This window comes from Empidonax traillii, unplaced genomic scaffold (genome assembly GCF_003031625.1).
Source record: "Empidonax traillii isolate 1590-97213 ecotype Southwest subspecies unplaced genomic scaffold, ASM303162v1 scaffold498:size1131258, whole genome shotgun sequence".
In the NCBI taxonomy this organism is placed as follows: Eukaryota; Metazoa; Chordata; class Aves; order Passeriformes; family Tyrannidae; genus Empidonax; species Empidonax traillii.
The window spans coordinates 871,319-890,806 of record NW_020955691.1 but is presented as its reverse complement, the minus strand read 5'-3'; the positions used below and the strand labels follow the sequence as shown (position 1 = coordinate 890,806).

Sequence of the window (19,488 nt, the reverse complement as noted above, 5' to 3'; positions counted from 1 at the left end):
TTCTGGAATAGCATTGACCTGCTTTTGGGCCGTAGACAGAACTGAGGAACCATTCTTTGCAAAGATGAGTTAACTTTGAGTTTTCTGAAATGTGTTTAGTTTTTGGTTTAAGCTCTCAAGGCTGCACATTTTCAATATGAAGTCCTTAGAGACCGTGGTGACCTAAACACTTTTTATTGCATTTTGCTGTTAGTGCCTAAAATTCCAATACCTTTCTGCCAAAACAAACAGTAAGTCTGAATCTGTGTGGGAAGGCTCCATTTCACTTCAGATACAATTCTTAACTACTGAGTAATTTTTCCCATCGTTGTGTATACTCATAATACTAGTAATGGGCAGCAGATGAGCATTTGGTATGAATTCTGCTCAGAGCAGTTCTGATCAAGAAACACGGTGCTGTTTCAAATGACCATTGGGCCAAAGGGCTTCATCAATAAGGTGCTGCTGTCCAGTTTGAAGGTGACAACTGCTCAAAGCAAAGAAACAGCACACTTGGCATCCTTTCAGGCTTGGCAGGAAAAACAAAGTTTGAGTGGGCAAAGAACGAAATTACTGTCGTTACCAGAAGTGGTTCTTCCAGAACAAGATTAAAGAGACTTTGGCAGGGCTCACTGGGGAATCGTGAACCGTGCATTCCCATGCCATGTCTGCTCTTTGCATAAATAAATATGTTTCAATTGTTGAGAGATTCAGCAACCTTCATAAGAGCTAGATGAATATAATTATTACAGTAGGGTGTGCAGCTGCATTGTACTAGCCTTCCATGTCTGCACAAGGCTTTCTGTAGCAACTCTTACACTTGTCAGTGAATTTGTTCTTTTCTGCTAAATGTGCACGCGATTTTTCTTTTCCTTTATGTGTGTACTGCTCAGAATCCTACCCTTCTCCGTAAAAGTTCTTGGATTCTGTATGCATGTGCTTTAAACACCAACCTACAACTTGTTTCTGGTGGTTTTTACCTCTCTTGCTTCATGGAGGATGTAAAATGTAACACTCTACGTAAAACTTGTGTGTGACTGACTCATTCATTAATTTGGGATGGTCAGACAATTTAGTCACGTAGTTCTTTATGGTGGTGACAAGAGGATCTTGAGGATAAAGCAGATATGAACGTTTGCTGTGGTGCTTTGTTTAGCAATGAAATGAAAATTCTGTCCTTTGCAGGAAATGATAGGCATAAAATTTGCAACATGCATGTTCTATGTCAGACTGGTATCTGTAGGAAGTGTAGTCTTGAAATGGGGCGTGTAAGTTAGGTCCTTATTATGAATTCCACTTTGCATTCATGATATATCGTGTGTGTTTTGTATTTAAGTAAAAAGTCACAAGTGTAGTGGGTTCTGCAGTGGCTCTTGGTACAAACTGAAACTTTAGACATTTTCAAATATGTTCGTTATTAAGATATTTTAAGCAAAACTACAATAAGTCTACACATACAAGTGTGACCTCAGTCAAATACTTGGAACCAAAATGGTTTTCTGTAATAATAAGTTATTTGTACTGTGACATCTATGTGTGTGTCTGTTGTGTTGCACATATTAAGTTAAGCAGCAGCAAAGCTAATCATGCCTTAATTTGTTTAAGCATCATAGTTTACTTGAAGGACTATAGATGGGGATGTGAAGCATTAAGGCTCAGCATATGGTATGTGTGACCTCATCAGAGTGGTGTTTTTGTCTGGGTGGTGTTTGGCAGTACCCGTCACGGGCACTGCTGGGCTGAGTGTGTGATTCTGCTGTTACTGGCCAAAGCAGCTGGAGTCAACTGCATTATACTTTGGACAAGCAAATAAAGAATAACAAAAGTGGTTTATATCATGTTTTTCCATAATAAAATATACTTGTGGAAAGATCTGGAAAGAGTCTCCTTTGCCCAGGCAGTCAGTGCATTTCAGCTGTGTGTCTGGGTAGGACAGAGCAGGGTACATGATAGATTTTATATTTCCAAATATGTACATAATGTGTATGATAATGCATTTCCAAAGCATTTCTGAGCACATAGCACTGGAGCAAATGTGCACAGTTGAGGCAGGACAAAGAATTCAAATGAATTTCCTTCACAATCATTAGACTTCCTACAAAGGGCATTTTACCACTAAAGGAAGAAAGTGGAAGGGTGAGCTAAATCTTCAAAAAGTTCTCTTGCATATTTGGTTTAAAAAAAAATAAATTGTATAAGAATGAATGAAGAACACTCTTCAGTTCCTCTTTATGGTGAAATCTCTCTTCAGGCCTTACACTCTCCTTCAGAATTTTTTGGGAGACAAGCCTGGTTGCTTTATTGTTTCAAAATGGTACAGTCTGCGTGTCTCCCTCTGTGCTGAAGGTTGCAGATGTAAAGATAGGGCGATGAGAAATCCCCGTGGGAGGTGTTACACACGCAGTGATAGGCACCTGTACTTTGCTCTTCTAAATGTGCATGGCACGTCTGAGAGCTGGCAGGTCAAATGTCTAACACACCTTAAAGATTGTTGAAACAGTAATAATGATAAACTTTCTCACTAATCACAAAGTAGCTATGTCAGGTGCAGGACTGAATATACACTAATCTTGATGTATTAGAAACTTTGTATGCTATTAAGTAAGACTTGAGCAAAGGGCATTGGGCAACTCCTGTGCTTTGCTTTTCTGTTTGTTATAGGCAGACGTTGGATATTTCAGGCCCGGATGCTTTTGGTTCTGTGACTTGTTTGCCTGTCAGAGCAAGCAAGCAGGGCTAGTTTAGTAATGGCAAGCACATGAAAAATTCTTTAAACATCTTGAAACAGGGATAAAATAATATTTTTCTGTCTGTATTTTAAGCACCCCATAATCATATGTGGACTCATCTTTCAGACTTCTCTTACTTTTAAACTTCAGGCTTAAAAATAGCTGCTGCAGCTGAAAATTGCATTTCCCATAAACTTGCAGCTCCCCTGACAGGCAGGCAGGAGTTTTGGGTTGGTCTGACCCTTTGAGGTTGACAGGAGCAGCCCAGGAACTCCTGGTGCCAGCCAGCTGTTAGCGTGGGCATCATGTGCTCCCCTCCTGCTTTCGGTTCCTCTGCGGGCAGCCCAGGCACACACAGCTTTCTGCATCCTTAACTCTTCTCAGCGTGGTGCTGGAGAGCTGTCTCTGCTCTTTCCCATGTCTCTGGTGTCTGGACCACCCATAAGGAGTCCAGCTGGCTGCTCTGGCAGCGCCGTACCGAGCCATGGTCTAAACAGTTTGTTACCCACACGTCCGTGTTTGGTGTGCGGTTCCAGCGTGAGGGGGAGCAAAGGGCTGTGTCCAGCTAGAAGTGGGTCAAATGACTCATCCCAGGCCTCACTCCCAGGAACACATATGGGACAGAAGGGTTTCATCTCAAAGGGAGAGGGAGGAGGGATTGACACCCTCCATTTGTAGATTCAGAGGGAGATATACATCATCTGTCCCAGGCCTGTATTTGTGTCTCCCCTTGAAAAAGAGCTTCTTTCTTAAAAACTTCCTCTGCCTTCATTCTCAAAAGAAGTGGAAGAAAATCATACCTTTCTGTTCTTCCATGATCTGTTAAGAAGTGAGGGCCTTAGTCACTTCTTTTGTCTCTCTCAGCAAGGTTTGACACAGGAGCGGAGTTCTTGCGGATCTGACAAGCCTTAGGAAGATGAGCAGCGTGGAGGGGTGACCATCAGTCAGCAGGGGGGTGACAGAGCTGCCGCAGGAGTGTGGCCCCTCCAGGTGGGAGAAAGTTCAGGGAGAACTGCTGAAGGCTGTGGGAAGATCCCTGGGATAAGCTGAGGCTGCTACAATGGAAATGGCTCTCAAATCCATAGGAAAACAGTTTTTCTTCCACTGTCATAGAGAAACATATTCTTCCTACAATTTCTGAAAAATCACAGTCAATCACAGTGTCTTGATTTCATTAATCCTGCTCTAGGAGCTGGCATTGAAATAAATAATTTAAAAGTTTGGATTTCACCACAGAAGAGATGAAACAAAACTTGCTTCTTCTTTGAAGGCAAGGATTAAATCCTTTCACTGAAGTACTTTGGTACTGCTCAAGAGGCAGTATTGGGATTACTGAATTCAAAAATCCATCCAGTCTTTCTGGGTAAGGAATTTCCTGTGTTTGATCACAAGTGATTACTTCTTTTCACCAGTAAAAGTCTGTGGGAAATACCACTCAGTAGTAAGAGAAGAGAACCTTTCCTTGGTTCTGTGTCCTTACCATTTCCATTTGATCTATTAAAAAAAGGAAAGTTTGAAGTATTTTTCTTATGTGGTGTTCTTGACCAAGACTTTTCCGTAATCCAGACACAAAGTCAGCTCCTAGAGAAGTCTGTTTCACATTATAACCAGGTGCTGCTTTGCCAGTGTGTTCTTGCTTTCCTGAGTAGTTGCTGTGTGTTGGGATTGGGAATCCTCAGTGCTTTGGGGAACTTGGAACCCTGAATGAGGGTGAACTCTTGCACTCATGGGAGTCTGTCCCCAGAGCTGGAAGAGAGCAGGCATTCATGCATTTCAAGTAGGGGGAAACTGAGTTTCATCGAAATGTGTTTTTACCATATTAAGCCTTATCTTGACTGATAAACACAGTAGCTCTTTAGGTGAAGTGCTCAGGGGTTTGTTTGCTTTCACTCCTCCCTCAGATACAATGTTCCTTTGTTCAGGGCTGCCATTCTCTCTTTCTTACAAAATGTATTTTTGAATTTACAACTAATAGAAGTAATAATTTGTCTGGGGGTTAAAGCTCCATGGGAACTGCTCCACAGCCTTCAGCAAGCTACAGTTACTAGAGATTGAGAGCTATAGCAGTTCCAAGTGTGTGCACCTAATTCTTTTTCCAGGACAGACATGTGGGGAGAAACTCAAGTAATTTTATACCAACTTGAATTTTTAAAATTAAAACCAAGTATGAGTCTTACTATTTTCTTAGGTGTTGGAATAATTTTATTAAGGGCTTGTAAAGGGCTTAATGTACAGTGTTTCCTGATAAAACTACATTTATTTTTAACAATGTACTAGATAATTAAATGTAGTTATAAAGGTTTTTTACTACCATTGTTTGTAAATACTGACACTTCCCTCTCTTCATTCTAGAAAACATTTCCTGTCTTTTGAATGGAATTAAAATTTAACTTCCTGTTTTTCCTCTGTATCCCCCTCTTGAGTGTATCTGTCAGCATTACTGGCAGTAAAATCAGGTTAAAGCAGGTTTCAGGGTGCATAGCACTTTATGACTGGAGTGTAGTGCTTTTTTCTTCTTTTTTTTTTTTTTTCCCCCAAGTGATGTTTCATCTTGAATTATGTCTTTAATAGAATTTTTTTTGGTTCTGCATGCTGTGAGATTTATCTATGGAAAAATATTGTGAAATAGATGAGCATTGTATCAAATTTAAACACTGAATGACTTTCCTAAGTTCCCCCCAAAGGAACTTATTGCAGCAACAACTGAAACATCCCCATTTTCTGATTAGCAATTTAGTCTTTCCTCTGAGCAAGACCATTATTCATCAGCTCTATAAAAGGCACAGCCACTGCTTTCTCTGGAGTTGCAGAGAGCTGTAGTGTTAATCCAAGTATGATATACATCCCAGCTGGTCAGACCTCTGTTATTTATAGGGAAAATTCCTAAAATGGCTCCAGCAGGTCAGAATGGAGCTCTCTGCTGGAAAAGAAAGCACACGAGGATGGTTGCATCGCTTCTGGTACTGTCCTGGAGCAGAGGCAGCATTTCCACACTTGTACACTGATGGGCTTGCTGTTGTATGCCCAGCCAGACCAAGGGTAGAGAGTCTCTGCACTGTATTCTTGGAGCCAGAGAAGTTTGTTCTTCTGAATGAAATTCTGCAAGAAAATGTGCTAATTGTTTTTCCAACTTCTTTGCAGTGCTGCCTTAAATTATTAGAAATTAACTTGGAAAAGTTCTGTGGAAATACATCGGTACTCTTTTAAAATGTGAGAAAAATGAGGATAATATGAACTACTTTCATATTATCAGCATGTGGGCCAACACTGGTATGTATTACACATTCTCAAACAAAGCCCTGAAAACCACTTGAAAATAAAACATTAATGTAATAGTAATTTGGTGGACTAAACTCCACTGAAAGTGGGTTTCAAGAACATTTTGATGGTATCTGATGTATTCTTTCCACTTGACAAAAATTTTTTTTAAATATTTTTTATTTTTTTGTAAGGATTTGTATTATGTCCATAATCCTCATGAGTTATAGGGGAAAGGAGCTGGAAAACTGTATGTTCCTCCAGTTCCTATCTAGTAAAAAAGGATTGAAGATATCTGCAAAAGAAACTAGGTAGCTCTGCGACTGCTGGTGGTAGTTCAAATTACAGAGCAGGGAGTCATTCACAAGAGGGATACACTCTGATGGATGTTTCTAGGAGGTGGTGTTGGTTCTAGGATCTGCCATCAGACTGCCACGCACTGGGCAGTGTTTTACATTTCTGAGAGACCTTGGCCCTTCAGTGGAGTAAGCTCTTAGTTATCAGTGCTCACATCCAGGACTATTGTGCTGCTGAGTAATGCAACTGGTGATGGAGGTAACTACCCTGGTAGGAGAGGAATTGTCCAGTCTGTCATTTTCCATGGTGGTGGGACACAGCTTTCCAACTCTGCCGGTTCCAGCAGGTAACCTCTGCTGTCCCTGGTGCAAGTAGGATGTGTCTTCTATAAAGTCAGTCTCTGAGCATGGCTGATGTCTTGGCTTGATTTCTGGGTGCATTAGACTCCATTTCCCCTAGTCCATACTACTGGTGATTAACAGAATGTGCTTTCTTTTTTGCTTGAATACACTTCCATCCATAAAGCTTGTCCCTCAGCTCGTGTGATTTGGGTCCTGTTGGATACCTTCTGAAAGCTGTTCAGAATTCACGGGGTGTCGGGTTCTCGGTTTAAATTTTAATATCAATGTACAGAAGAGATTCCTCCAATTTACTCACTTAGCAGCTCTCCTTGTTAGCATCGACTTCACTCTGCTAATTGCTTGCTCCAGGGAAGTGTCTGCACTTTGAGGTTTCTTTTCCCATAGTGGTAGTTGAGTTGCTTAGTGACTCAAAGGCTTGTTCCAGTATCACCACATGACTTGGGAGTTACTGGCTGAGTGGGGTAGGACCAGTACTCCCTCCCTGTTTTCTTTTTTACAAGTAGATAAAACACAAAATTAGATCAAAGTTGCATATTGCTGAGATGGTGATGATAGATGTGAGGAGCCTGCAGTGAGAAAGGGGAAGGAAATGTGATTCAGTGGAAAATGATAGAAAAGCAAATGCATGGCTGTGTCATCAAAATGAGAGAAGAGGTGGACATGGGGTAGTGCTGTTGGCTTGACCTTTATTCGTTGTCTGGTAAGTAGTGCAGTCATTCTGCACAGTGCTCCAGGTGGAGGCTGACAGCCACTTGGATAGGAGCCGCTTGTTTGGGGAAGTCTTTGGGTGAGATGCACTGGGGGAGGGTTTGCTTTTCTGACCCACCCAGCTTGTCCCACAGTGAGTAACATAACCCATGAGCATAAGGGTCATCTGGTTTTCCTAATCTCCAATGTCAAGTGCAAAACTATTGTAGATGTCACTAGAGCAGTTTTTAGGATGTTTTGTGACAACATCTGCCCAGCCCAGGTTTGGTTTTGTTTATCCATTGCTTGTTGCTTGCTTCCCTGCTGCATGTCCGTCCTGTGTGCTGCTCTGATTTCCCCTCTGTCTTCCCATACCAGATTCTCATCTACAGACACAAGAATAACTAACTTGTTAAATGCAAGTTTTGCAGCATGCCATTTCACCTGAGACATTGACAGTTTCATAGGAAGGCAAATATCGGTATTGTTTTTTTGTTTGTGAGTTAAAGTCAGGGAGATGATTAGACTAAGAGTCAGATTTTTTTTCCTGTATCTTTATGTTCTAATTTTAGCATATCTTTCCATAGGATAATCTTCCATATTTTGATAGAAGTTTTCTGGTATTCTTGAAGTAGGAGTTACTCTTCCAGAACTGAACTAATTGGTGCAATGAGACATCTTCAAGCCTGAAATCATGACTTGGAGAAGTGTATGCAGACCCTGATCCCATAATTCTCAAACACGATAATTAAAATTTTAAAATCAATGTCAACTCTTTAATTGTTGAGCAGGTGAAATGAGGAAGGGGTTAGGAGTCTGTGGGGAGAAATATTAGGCATAGGGAAGAGTGGGAAGCAGCAGAAAAATTATTGATACCTTTTCCTGAGAGATGTTAAGTTTACTGACAGTTGGAAAATTACTAAATTTGTAGTCCTCGAAATTTTTCCCCCTGTAGTTTTAACTTGTCTTTGCAGATGCATAGTTGTTGTCATTACACACTGAAAATAATCCTCATCTTGACCGTCTGTGGTCTGAACTCTCTCTAAACACTTGTCCTTGGAGCAGCGCACGCGGAGCCCCTGGTTGGGTGGGGATTAGTTGTCGGGGTTGCGTGGCCTGGCCCGCACGCAGGGCGAGCGTCACTGCCGGCCGCGCGGCCGTGCTTGCGCGCACGTGTGAGCAGCGCTGACCTCGCCTCGACTTTGTTTCTGGTTTAGGGGTCAGGGCTGTGCCTTCAAGCTTGACTTAACTGGTTCAGATGTAGCCCAGCAGCTGCCGGGTTTGAATGAGGTAAATTGTGACTGTGCGCTCAGAACAGCAGAAAATAGGTCAAGTGTGGGTTGGGTTTACATAGAAAGCGCTGGCGTCGCCTGGTAAGCCTAAGCCTCTTCTCTCAGCTCAGACAAAGCCGTTTAAGGTAAACTGGGAAGTTACGATCTCCCCAAAAAACTTTCTAGCCTTTCTGGCCTCGGTGTTGGTGGCTGGTGTTGCCCTTGGTGAGGAGCCTGGAGCGGGAGGGAGGCTGCCCTGGTTGCAGGGCCACGCGGAGGGTCAGGTCGATGTGTCCCCGGAGCTGTTCCCTCTGGAAAGATGTTCCTGGTGTGGCTGTTCAGCACAGCACAGCCCTGCAGCCTCCAGGGCCTCTCTGACCTCCTGCCCACCAGCTGCAGCAGCGTGGCAGCTGGGGTAGCCTTTCACTTGTCAGAAGGGAATAAGGAATATACTGTTTACCAGGGGGTTATGCGTGCTTGTGTGTCTAGAAATGGGGCAAGCAACAGAAGATCTGTGTTTAGACTCATCTAAATTCGATTATTTCCCTTTAAGTTTTGGTGTGGTGTGTGTGGCAGCAGCAGTGCCTGCCTGGTGATACCCTCAGGGGTGTCAGTTACTGCCAGGTTTTCTCTATTTTAGTTAAATTCTCATCTTTTGCCACTGAAAAAAAAAACCTTGCTAGTGTGGCAGGGCAATGCTTCCAGTTCATAGGTGATGTTCTTGTTAATATCTTTGGTGTTCTGCCTGTCTACATTTTGTGTCACTTCTGTTTTGCGTGGGTTTTTCCCCTGCTCACTCTGATGTCAAGGAGGACAATCAGATGGAAGATTTGTTAAAAATTATAATCAGTAAAAGAGATTACAGATCAATGATATAATCACGTGTCAGGTGGCACAATCAGTGAGAGACAGAGAAATAAAGGGATTTTAGTGGTTATGAAGAAATGAAAAGAAAAAGAGAATTGTACAGACATCCTTTCAAATGAGGGGTAAAAATTTGTGTGGATGTGTTTGAGGCTGGGTGTGAGTACGACATTTAATCTTTTTTTATGGGAGAAAATCATCTTCTAAAAATGGCATTAGAGGACTAGTATGAATTCTCAGCAGTGTGGATTTTAAAAAGTGCTTTTTGCTGCCACTGCTCTCTGAAGACTGTTGTGACAGTCGGTAGGGACGTGTTGACCTATCTTGTACCTTGTTTTTCACACTGCAGTTTTGAAATTTAATTTCTGAAGCTCCATGCAGTTGTACAAACTATTTGGTGGAAAAAGGAAAAAAAGGAGTGGGGACCTCATTTTACAGAAACTAATAGTTATGAACCAACAACACTGAAGGTTCAGGCTTCTGACACTTTGATCTCTTGAGTTTTTCATTTGCATGGTTTGAATTTAAATGTGGTCTCTCTACCAATAAAGTACTAACAAAATGCTTATTTCCATGTGCAGTGCATACTGTGTAAACATTTTAAACAGGACTGTCAAGTTGGTTATGTACTAGTTTTCATCTAATTCGTGTCCTAAATTATCAGAAAACCTCTAAGCAGCCAGAGGAAGCTATAGTTAATTAAGCCACAGATGGTGAGGACTAATGTGGTGTTGACCTTTGTGAGGACTGCAAAATCTCCTTAGTCTTTCTCTGTAAAACGCTAGCTGAAATGAGTTCCTACTGATATTAAAAAGATGTCCTTGATGTGTGAAGCCAAATGCAGAGGTGCTATGTAAAGCTACATGGAAGGAGCTTTCCCAAATAAACGTTTGCAGGTTCCTAGTGTGTGACAGGTGTTGAGACTTAGTCTTCAGGGCTCTGATTTAAGCCTTTTTACTGCCAAAGCCACTGTTTTTCTAGGGTTGGTTTACCTGGAATGCATATTGTCAGTTCTCCTCCTCTCCTTCACTGAAAATGGAGAGTTGACAGCTGACCACAGTTTCTGTACCCTCCTATAAGCAGTACACAGGCTGTGTTTGGAGGTGGGAGCATCACTCAAATCAAACAATCCATTTGTTGTTCTTTGCTCCAGGGTCTCGTCTCTCCATGAACTCATTTCTGCCTCTCAAGATTGTGAAGAAGGACTTGGAGAAGTATTTTAAAATGCTGAGGAAAACATCTTGTTTCAATAGTTCAAGTCTTGTGGGGAAGGTAGAGAGCTGTGGAAATGTGTGGGCGTTCCCACCACAGTCATGCCTGGCTGCCCAAAGTGGAAAAGGAGCTTGTGGTGGTTTGAGCCTTTCAGAGGCACTTTGTATGGTCTTCAGGCAATACAAATTCAGCTCATCCAGGGATACCTCTCAAGGCCTTGGGCAGTATTTTTTTGTGGATGGAGCTTGAGTGGGAGAATTTTCTCTGCATTTGGATTTTGTCTTGTTTTTCTCTGAGTACTGTCTTTGAAATTCCTATTTGATCTTAAAGCAATTTTGAAGCATTATAAGTGATCTGCACTTGTTCATCTGTGACTATGAATGCTAAATTATTTTTGTCTGAATAAGATCTCTGAAATTACTTCTCTGAACAAAAATTTCTACTTTCTGGTTAGAGCAGTGTGGTATCTTCACCTGTGATGGTATTGTCTGTAGTTTCAACCTGCTTTGTATCATTTTGCACCATAAGAAAGAACAGATACGTTCAGAAAAACACAGGATCACTTTGTTGCATGGGAAAATTTCATTCTCTCTCCTTCTTGGGACTTCTTTGTCGTGTCAGGCATGTCCCCAGCATGTGAGAGACATGCAGCTGACTCAGTTCTTAGGATAATTAAGCTTAAAGTCCAGTCCACCAGAATTGAATTCCTCTTTTGATCTAGAAAGAAGGAAGAATAGCAGCAAAGATGTAAAAAACTTGTCATAGATTGGCAAGCTTCTGACAGTCACATTGCTTCATGTGACTGTCTTTCAGAGGGGCAGGAGGGATTATCTCAACCATATCTGTGTGGCCCATATGCCCTTTGTCTTCTTCCCAGAGTTGTATAGAGTCATTTGTGGAGCAGGGGACACTGCCACATGAAATACATAAAGAGCTTCCTGCAGCAGATCTGAAGAAGAATATAGCAGTCCCATTTCTTTGATTTGCACCCTGATTTGCATGAGAATTTCAAACTGGTATTAACATCCTTCTGGAGGAGGTGTTCCAGGACTTGTGGAAAAACTAGTCTAGGAGAGGGTACCTTACTTACTTCTGTTGGTAAAACAATTTTCAGATGAGGAAAAGTCTGGAAGAAAGTCCTGCAGGGCATTTACATCATCTGTGGATCTGTCAATCATGCTACTTCAACCAAGGAGGAGAGGAAAACTGAAGGTCACAATTGCCAAGGTCCAAACCTCTAGACAGTAATTGTTCCTTGAGCAGTATAAATACAGGGAAAGGAAAAGGACTGGGCACTGTGGAGTTATCTGCTTGTCTTCAGTGCTAAACAAGGGAAGAGATGGCAAGTCATAAGCCTTGCTTGTCACCCCGTGTCTCCCTGCTTTTGCCACAGTTTGTGGTGTGTGCTGAAATGGTGTGCTTAAGGTCACTGTCTTACAGTTTAATACATTATGCAATTAATTTCTTGAGTTTGGGTTTTCAGATTTAAGATTAAAGATGAAAAAGTCTATCATGACACACAAACTTTTTTCCCTGGATATATGTGCAGTAAAGAACAGAATTTTTATGAGATTTCAGAAACTTCCTCTATTAGTATCTTCCCCCTCCCTCCATGATTGATATGTTAAATGTGTGTTGTGTGTGCATTTAAAACCTCTGGGTTCTCTTTGATAATCCCAGTCATACCTGCATGCAGTTTGTGTAATGGGTCTGTGACCTCACTTATGCCTTTTGTAGCTCATCTTTGAGATGAGCTCATCTTTCACCAAGAGTGAGGAAATAAGTACAAAATGGACTCTGCAGTCTCCTTTCTAAGTGTTCACATGGAGCACTCAGCCAAGGTACTGATGTCATGCATCTGAATTAGGAGATAGAGCAGAAAAGGTTCAAATGTACTATACGTAGGATGGGCCAGTATCTTCTGTGTCAAGTTCAAAGAAGGCCAAGATGCTTAGGAAGGATGTGAAAGCTAAAAAAAGAAAAGCAGCAGTGTCTGTTGCCTTCAGGAAACAAATCAAAAGTAGCTTAAGATGACATAGAGACTCAAAAACTTCAGAAAAAGAACTCCTGAAAGTACTGTAATGTTAAGAATAACAGGTTTGACTTCATGGTACCTAATTGTGTAAGTCTCAAAATGAAGGTACAAGTCTCTTAGGTGGGACTGAGGGAATTATTCAAAGTGTGCAAGATCTGCATATTAACTGCATTTGTAAATCAGCCAGACTGTCAGTATTGCAGTGCCTGGGGTCTGTTGCTCAGATTCAATGCTTGTGGATCTGAGAGGGAAAATTTTTATTGTAGGAACCTCTTGCAGCTGCTGTGAAAAGAGAGTTCCTGGGAAGGAGCACAGATGAGTGGTCATCACACAGCTCCAGTTCCAGGGTCTGTTGTGTTCCCCTGGCAAATCATCCCCTCTTTCTTTCCAGTGGTGGGGTTGCTTCTGTAGGTAGGATCAGTGCACAAGTAGGCAGAATAGCTAGTGCTCTTTGTAGATTGCCTCGGGAGAGGCCATCCTTGAATAAATTTTAGTTGTGACCCTTGTATGCCTCTGGTAGTGCCAGCAACATACTTAACCTGGTTGCGGTAGAGGTTCTGTTGATCTTCCCTTCACTTTGTTCCAATTTACGTGTATTGAAGTGGTCATCTTGACTATTTCTTCTGCATCCAAGGCTGTATTCTTTGCAAAAGAATGAGGAGAGAGAGAGTAATTAACAGCTGAAGCATTGATGAATTCTCCATAGTGGAGCACAGCAAATCCCAAAGTGTCAGGAAGTGAATTTTGAATTTGAAATAGATATCCTGTGATAATGGGTTAGCAAGAACAATCTCATCCAGATGAATAGAGAGAAATTGCTTCCTGTCACTGGAGGGGCCTGGCAGCAATGCACGATTCACAGGGTGTTGCTTGTATCTTTGTATTCTGTGGCTGGAGCTCTTACAAAATAAACTGTGAAACATCAAGGAACTTGTTGGAGATCAAGGAAAAAAATTGCTTGATCTCAGCTGCAGTACTGATAAAACATTTTATATTTCGTATGTGGAGAATTGCTCTCATTATTTAGCTGTCTGAAGTTCTCTTGGTACAAATGAGTATTCCTGCCGCTCATGAATTTCCAAGGCCATCTTCTGCATGAGGATTCTCCAGACTGTGGTGCAGCTTTTTTCTCTGCCACAGCCTCAAAGACAGAAATAGCAAGTTTGCTCTGAAGCAGAGAAATAGGTGTTCTAGGAGTCAAAAGATGGGTGGTGGTTTAAGCCATGCTTACAAGGATACGAACCAGATTTCTGTGCCTAATTTTTTCTTGTTAGGAAGACAGTGCCACCGAATATGTCTTAATTTCCCAAATGATGTTCTACCAAATAGTGAAAAAGAATCTTTTCCAGGAAAACCGAATATAATAGAAATGAAAATGTCTTATTTGAAGTGACCTAATTAACAAAGACCAAAATATTTGAAAATCAGCAGTAGTGTTTCTCTCAGAATGCTTGTTTCTCTTAAAATATGGCCTATGCATTATGCATTGTATTTGTGGGATTTGTATCTGTGTTTATGCTCAATATGTCCATATTAAATTTTACAGATAAGGAAAACAGTTTGTTTTTTTTAAATAATTTAATGATTATTTAAACAAGTCATTGTGCATACCTGTAAACACTGAAGTCTTTAGAGGGCATTTTTAGCTTGTAGTAAGACAGTATTTATGAAAGTGTGATCCTATTAATAGCTTACAAGTCTGGCCACATGTGGGATCTGACATACCGTGTTCCCAGGAAATAACTTTAAGCGCTATGTTGTGCTTTTAAGTTTTTTCTAAAAATAACTCAGGGATTTGTAGGCAATCAGTAAAATTAGCATCTAACTACTTAATACTGTACTTTAAAAATACATTTAGAAAAATAAACAAAAGTGTTACAAGTAAACATAACATATGGTTCTTTTTTTAATCTCTACTTTAGGACGACGTAGACAGTCTAAACCCAGTTCTCAGGGATAACCCGCAGTTACATGAGGAGGTAAAAGCCTGGGTAAAGGAACAAAAGGTTCAGGAGATTTTTATGCAAGGTAATTATGTGGGAAATTGTGTTATTTATATTCTGTGTTAGCTAGTTAAAGACCATTACTTGTGTGGGACTCATCCCATAGCATTTGTGATATAATGGAGAATATATTTCTAACCTGGAAGTTATTTTTTGGAAGTATTTGTTAATATAAGAAAACAAGACTGTGTAAGAAGCTTGTTGGTGACTGCTTCAGACTGTTCTTAACTTGTTTGATGTTTTACTGTTTACAGCAAAAGCTGAATATCATTAGTCTGAACATAGATATTTTATAAAGTTTGTTGTGAAAATAAGTGTGTATGAATGGCAACCACACACATTTTGGCATGTTTAAAACTGTTCTGTACTCTGTAGTGTTACTGTTACGTGTGATAACTTCTCAGATACCTGTCTGTGCTTGTAGTTCTTCACAGTTCTGTCACAGAGGAAGAATACTTTCAGATTCCCATCCCACACCCTCACTCCCTGACTGAAAAGTGCCTTTCAAATCATGATTTTGTAACTCGAGTCTAATGCTGGAAGGTTGCAACAAATGCTGTATACGAGAATATTTAAACTGTAGATACAAGTTAGAAGAAAACTAATATGAGTTAGAAGAAATGATTTTGGTTCCACCTTGCTGATAATAAAAATACTATTGCATTGGCAATATATTCATTAACTTTCAGGCAGCTCTTCAGAGGCATTCCTAAAATTGGAGGCAGAAACTATCCTTTGCAGTCTGGGCTAAAATCCCCAGGCAAACAGTAAAACAGTTTCAGAACAAAAATGCTTAAGCAGTCATTTTATAAATGAAGATTGGGAGGGAACCAGTAAATAATCAGATAATTTGAGGTTGGTTCTGAGGTTTTCTTGCTGTCTGGTTTCTTTGATAAAACTAAGATCAGAAGTCCAAAGGAATATGGTAAGTTTAATATTGAAGTTACAGTAAAAATCTTTTGCTTTTCCTTCTCCCTGAGTTTCTGATTTGACTCAATGTGATTATGCTTACGGGCCACAGAAAAAGGATACTGAAAAAGCAGCATGTGGAACTGTGTATAATAAGTTGGTATGTTGGTGTTAGTCATTTTTGATTTTACTTTCATATTCTCAGATGCAACACAAGCTAATAATCTGTTGATGAAATTTGCAGCCTAAACTGGATTGAGAGGTGATGTGAAATTGAATTAGGGCTATATGAAGTGGAAACTAAACTTGAGCTTATTAACTGTATTTCATTAGAGTAACAATAATAAGACAATTATAAAGGGCTCTGTTACACTGGTACAGAATCAATACTTGAGCAAAACCCCAGCAATATTGAAATTATCGTCTAAATGAGACTGCAAGCCCACCATCCACACAACTCATTTACTTCCCATCATTCCAGGAACTGTATTTTTGTCTTTATACATATAATTTCTCAAACAGAGAAATGTTCCTGTGCTTAGAAGTGCCCAAATGCAGAGTATTTTGAGATGAATCTAATCCAAACATCCCTGCAGAGCAGTTTCCCTCATCTCAGGAGAAGCTGCAGTTCAAATGCACTTGCTCCCCTGGTGTGATATGTGACCTGAGGAGACACGCGCTCCCTGGGGCAGTGACGTGCCAGCCACGAGGCCCTTGGCAGTGCCACCACCTCCACCCCAGGGGGTGTTGGTCAGGCAGCAGGGACTGCTGTCACATTCTCCTGGGACATAATCTGCTCCTGGTCACGGAGACTTTGCATTTGGCACAGCCCTTGCGGTGGCTCACAGACAGCCCTCTGGCAGTGCCAGCTGCTGTGATCTAGTCCTGTTATCCTCCTCTTCTCCTCCCCTCTCTTGTGTGGTTTGCTTCACCTTCTCCATTATTACCATTTTCTTGTTCTCTGCAATTTAAACGTTTTCAGTTCTGCCTTGTCTAGACACATCTGTTAAGGTTATTACCATATTGTCTTACTTCATCCTCTACAACATCTTTAGGATCCAGCGTTTTCCTTGTTGTCTGTCATGCTGAAACCTTCATGTCATAACTTAGTATTTTCTACTTTGACTATCACAGTTAAAATGCAGTTTATCTGAAGAAAGAGGAGGGTTAGATAAAATCATTAAAATCAGATTCCAAATGTTTGAAAAGAAACATGCCAGTTTGAGGAGGGAGAATTTTAGTCGAAACCAGTCCAATTATTTACAAGAATGAGACTAACGTAAAAAATTGACTCATGTAACCTTTCCTTTGGGCAGCAGTCACAGCAGCATGCTTTGCAGTAGAGATTGTAGCTTTGGCAGGGAAGTAGTTTATTCCTTGTTTAAAAAAACCCCAGACTCCTCCCAGACTTGGCCAGGTTGAAATTTTGAGACAAATAAAACCAGTTCAGGGAACAGAGTGAAGTGTCTTTGATTTTTAACAATTAAAATATTTGATTTTTTTCTTCCTATTAGATTTATCATCACTACAATCTCAGGCTGAGTGTATAATAATCCTCTCGAAACACTGAGTGTACTTCAGCCTTGAACATATTTCCTTATAGTACTGCTCAAGCTCTTTCAACAATATGTAGCTAAGCGTGATTCAGCCAGGGACTGGAAACAAAGCCAGGCTTTTCCTGTAATGGCTGCTTGTGGCTGGGCTGGGCTGGAGCTGAGCTGGCCTGTGCCGTGTGACTGCAGTTTAATCTTTCTCCTTCTTCCTGTCACCACAGCAGCACGTAAGAAAAAACCCCAACCCTCTGTTTTTAAAAGGTAGATAAAGTCTCTTTTAAAAATAGATAGGGTAACAGCTGGGATGAAGGACAGGCAGAGATTAGAACAAGGAGTAAGAGGAAAGAAATTGGCTCTGGGTCAGTGCAGAGGAGTAGGAGAAGCTGGAAGCTGTTGGAGAAGAAAGGATGGAGCTTGTAAGCTGAGAAGATTGGGAAAGGACTTAGAAACCAAGGGCCTGGAATCTTAAATGCTAAAATGAGACAAGAAGCTGGGGAGAGGGCTGGTTCTGGTTATACAAGAGGCTGAAAATCATTATGCAGTTAGCAGTAGGATGCAAGAGAGGAGGAGCTGGGATAGGAAATCAGGAATGGCAAATCTGCACAGAGACAGAGGCAACATTTTACTGAGACTGTCTGAATAAGACAGAGCTTTGGGACAGCCATTAAAAGTTCAAGATGTGGAGAATGTGGATGGGTCAGGCAGCCAGAAGTGTGGGAGCTGAGCTGGAGGCGTTTTGCAGGGGCATATGGAGTAAGGGTTGGAGAGAAGCCATCAGGAAGTGTGTCCCCACGGGAACCCCGTCTGGTCCAAGACCAGGAATGTGAGACGTAAGCTTGTAGATTCTTCCTTTTTTTCCTGCCCATACGTATGTGTGATTGGCAGTGCCTGTGCTGGCACATTTCTGTGCAGCTGAGTGTGTGGAGACACACTCCAGGGGCGGCTCAGGGGGTTCAGGTCTCGAGGTTTCATCTATGCCGGGAGTGATGCGGATGGTGGTGAGAAGGATGTTTCTGTTCCCAGTTGGTTTTAAAACCTGGACAATCACATGCAAAAGGTATTTCAGAAGGCCTCGCTGAGGTTCCAAAATTAAACCCTAAGACACTTGGAAATGGCTAAATTATTACTACTTTTGCACTTTTCTTGATCTCTCAAATGTTGACATTAAAAACGGTCCTTATGTCACACACAGTCATGTGCAGAGGGTATACTGGACCCAACTGTGTGAACGTGGCTAATTTTTACCAGAGAAAGCTGTAACCTGTGAGGTCCCTGGCCTATTTGCTGCAGATGTTTGAGCTTGCTTAATGTACTGGGCAGGGCTTGGAAAAAATGATCGTTGGGAAAGACAGGAGAAATTCTGGCCTTGCCTGTGTGGCTCAGCAGCTAAGCACTCTTAAATCATTTAAGTTAGGCTGTTTGTAGGTTGTTACTGATTCGTTTTGCTTCCCTTCCGGTGTGCCTGGGGTTGGTTGCAGAAGTAGCAAAACCCACACAGCTGGAACTGAACTCAATGGCAGGGTTGCTTGGTCATACAAAATGCTGTATAAACATCAAGTATGATGAAGCTTAGGGTCTCAGTGATCAAGTGAGACACTGAACATGAATAAAATTGTTGCATCTCAATTTCTGTGTCTTGAAACAGACTGCAAAGTAGGTACTGTATCATACTACCTACCCATGCCTGTTGGGCTTTTGGAGGTGAATTAAACAGACCTTTGCAAAGTGTGTGAGGTTTCTTTGTGTCTGGTATGTCCAAAAACAGGAGCTGAAGTCCTTCATACCGTGTGTGCTTGAGTGTTCCGTGTGGCCATAGCAGGCACGGGATCACTCAGCTGCCTTTCTGCCTGCTGTAATGGAGAGAAACTCTGTGGTCACTTATGGGAAAGACTTGGCAGATGCAGAGCCTAACCACCAAGATGTAAATCTTTTTGCCAGCAAAGCGGCTGGACATGTGACTAGCTTGTTAAATAGCTTCTGTATAACCTGCTGCTGCCACTTTCTAACCTTTCAGATTACTTTTCTGTGGTTGCTGTTTGTAGGCAGGAGTTTTCCCATCATGTGTCATCATGGTTGCAGAAAGATTTAGTTAAGATAAGAAAATTGTATGTTGAAAATGTTAGCTGAATTGACCTTAAAGCATACTTGTATGTGCCATTTACATTTCAAAATGTCTTCCTAAATCAAGTAAAATCCACAGGCAGTGCTGTGCCAAAATTAACTGTGATTTACTCCCCGTGCCATGCGCACTCTATGTTTGCTGTGAAGTTTAAAAAACAAAACAAAACAAAACAAAACAAAACAAAAAAAAAAAAAACAAAAAAAAAAA

The 19,488-nt window shown here is 41.2% G+C and overlaps 1 protein-coding gene across 1 annotated transcript in view; it reads left to right on the top strand.

The window, feature by feature from the left end:
• The window catches only part of JMJD1C (jumonji domain containing 1C), a 154,531-nt gene that overhangs the window by 101,457 nt on the left and 33,586 nt on the right, over positions 1-19,488 (top strand). The window contains exons 4-5 of the mRNA XM_027896457.1: positions 14,617-14,730; positions 18,097-18,124. Of these exons, the coding sequence (XP_027752258.1) occupies positions 14,617-14,730; positions 18,097-18,124 (142 nt within the window). The remainder of the gene's footprint in view (positions 1-14,616; positions 14,731-18,096; positions 18,125-19,488) is intronic.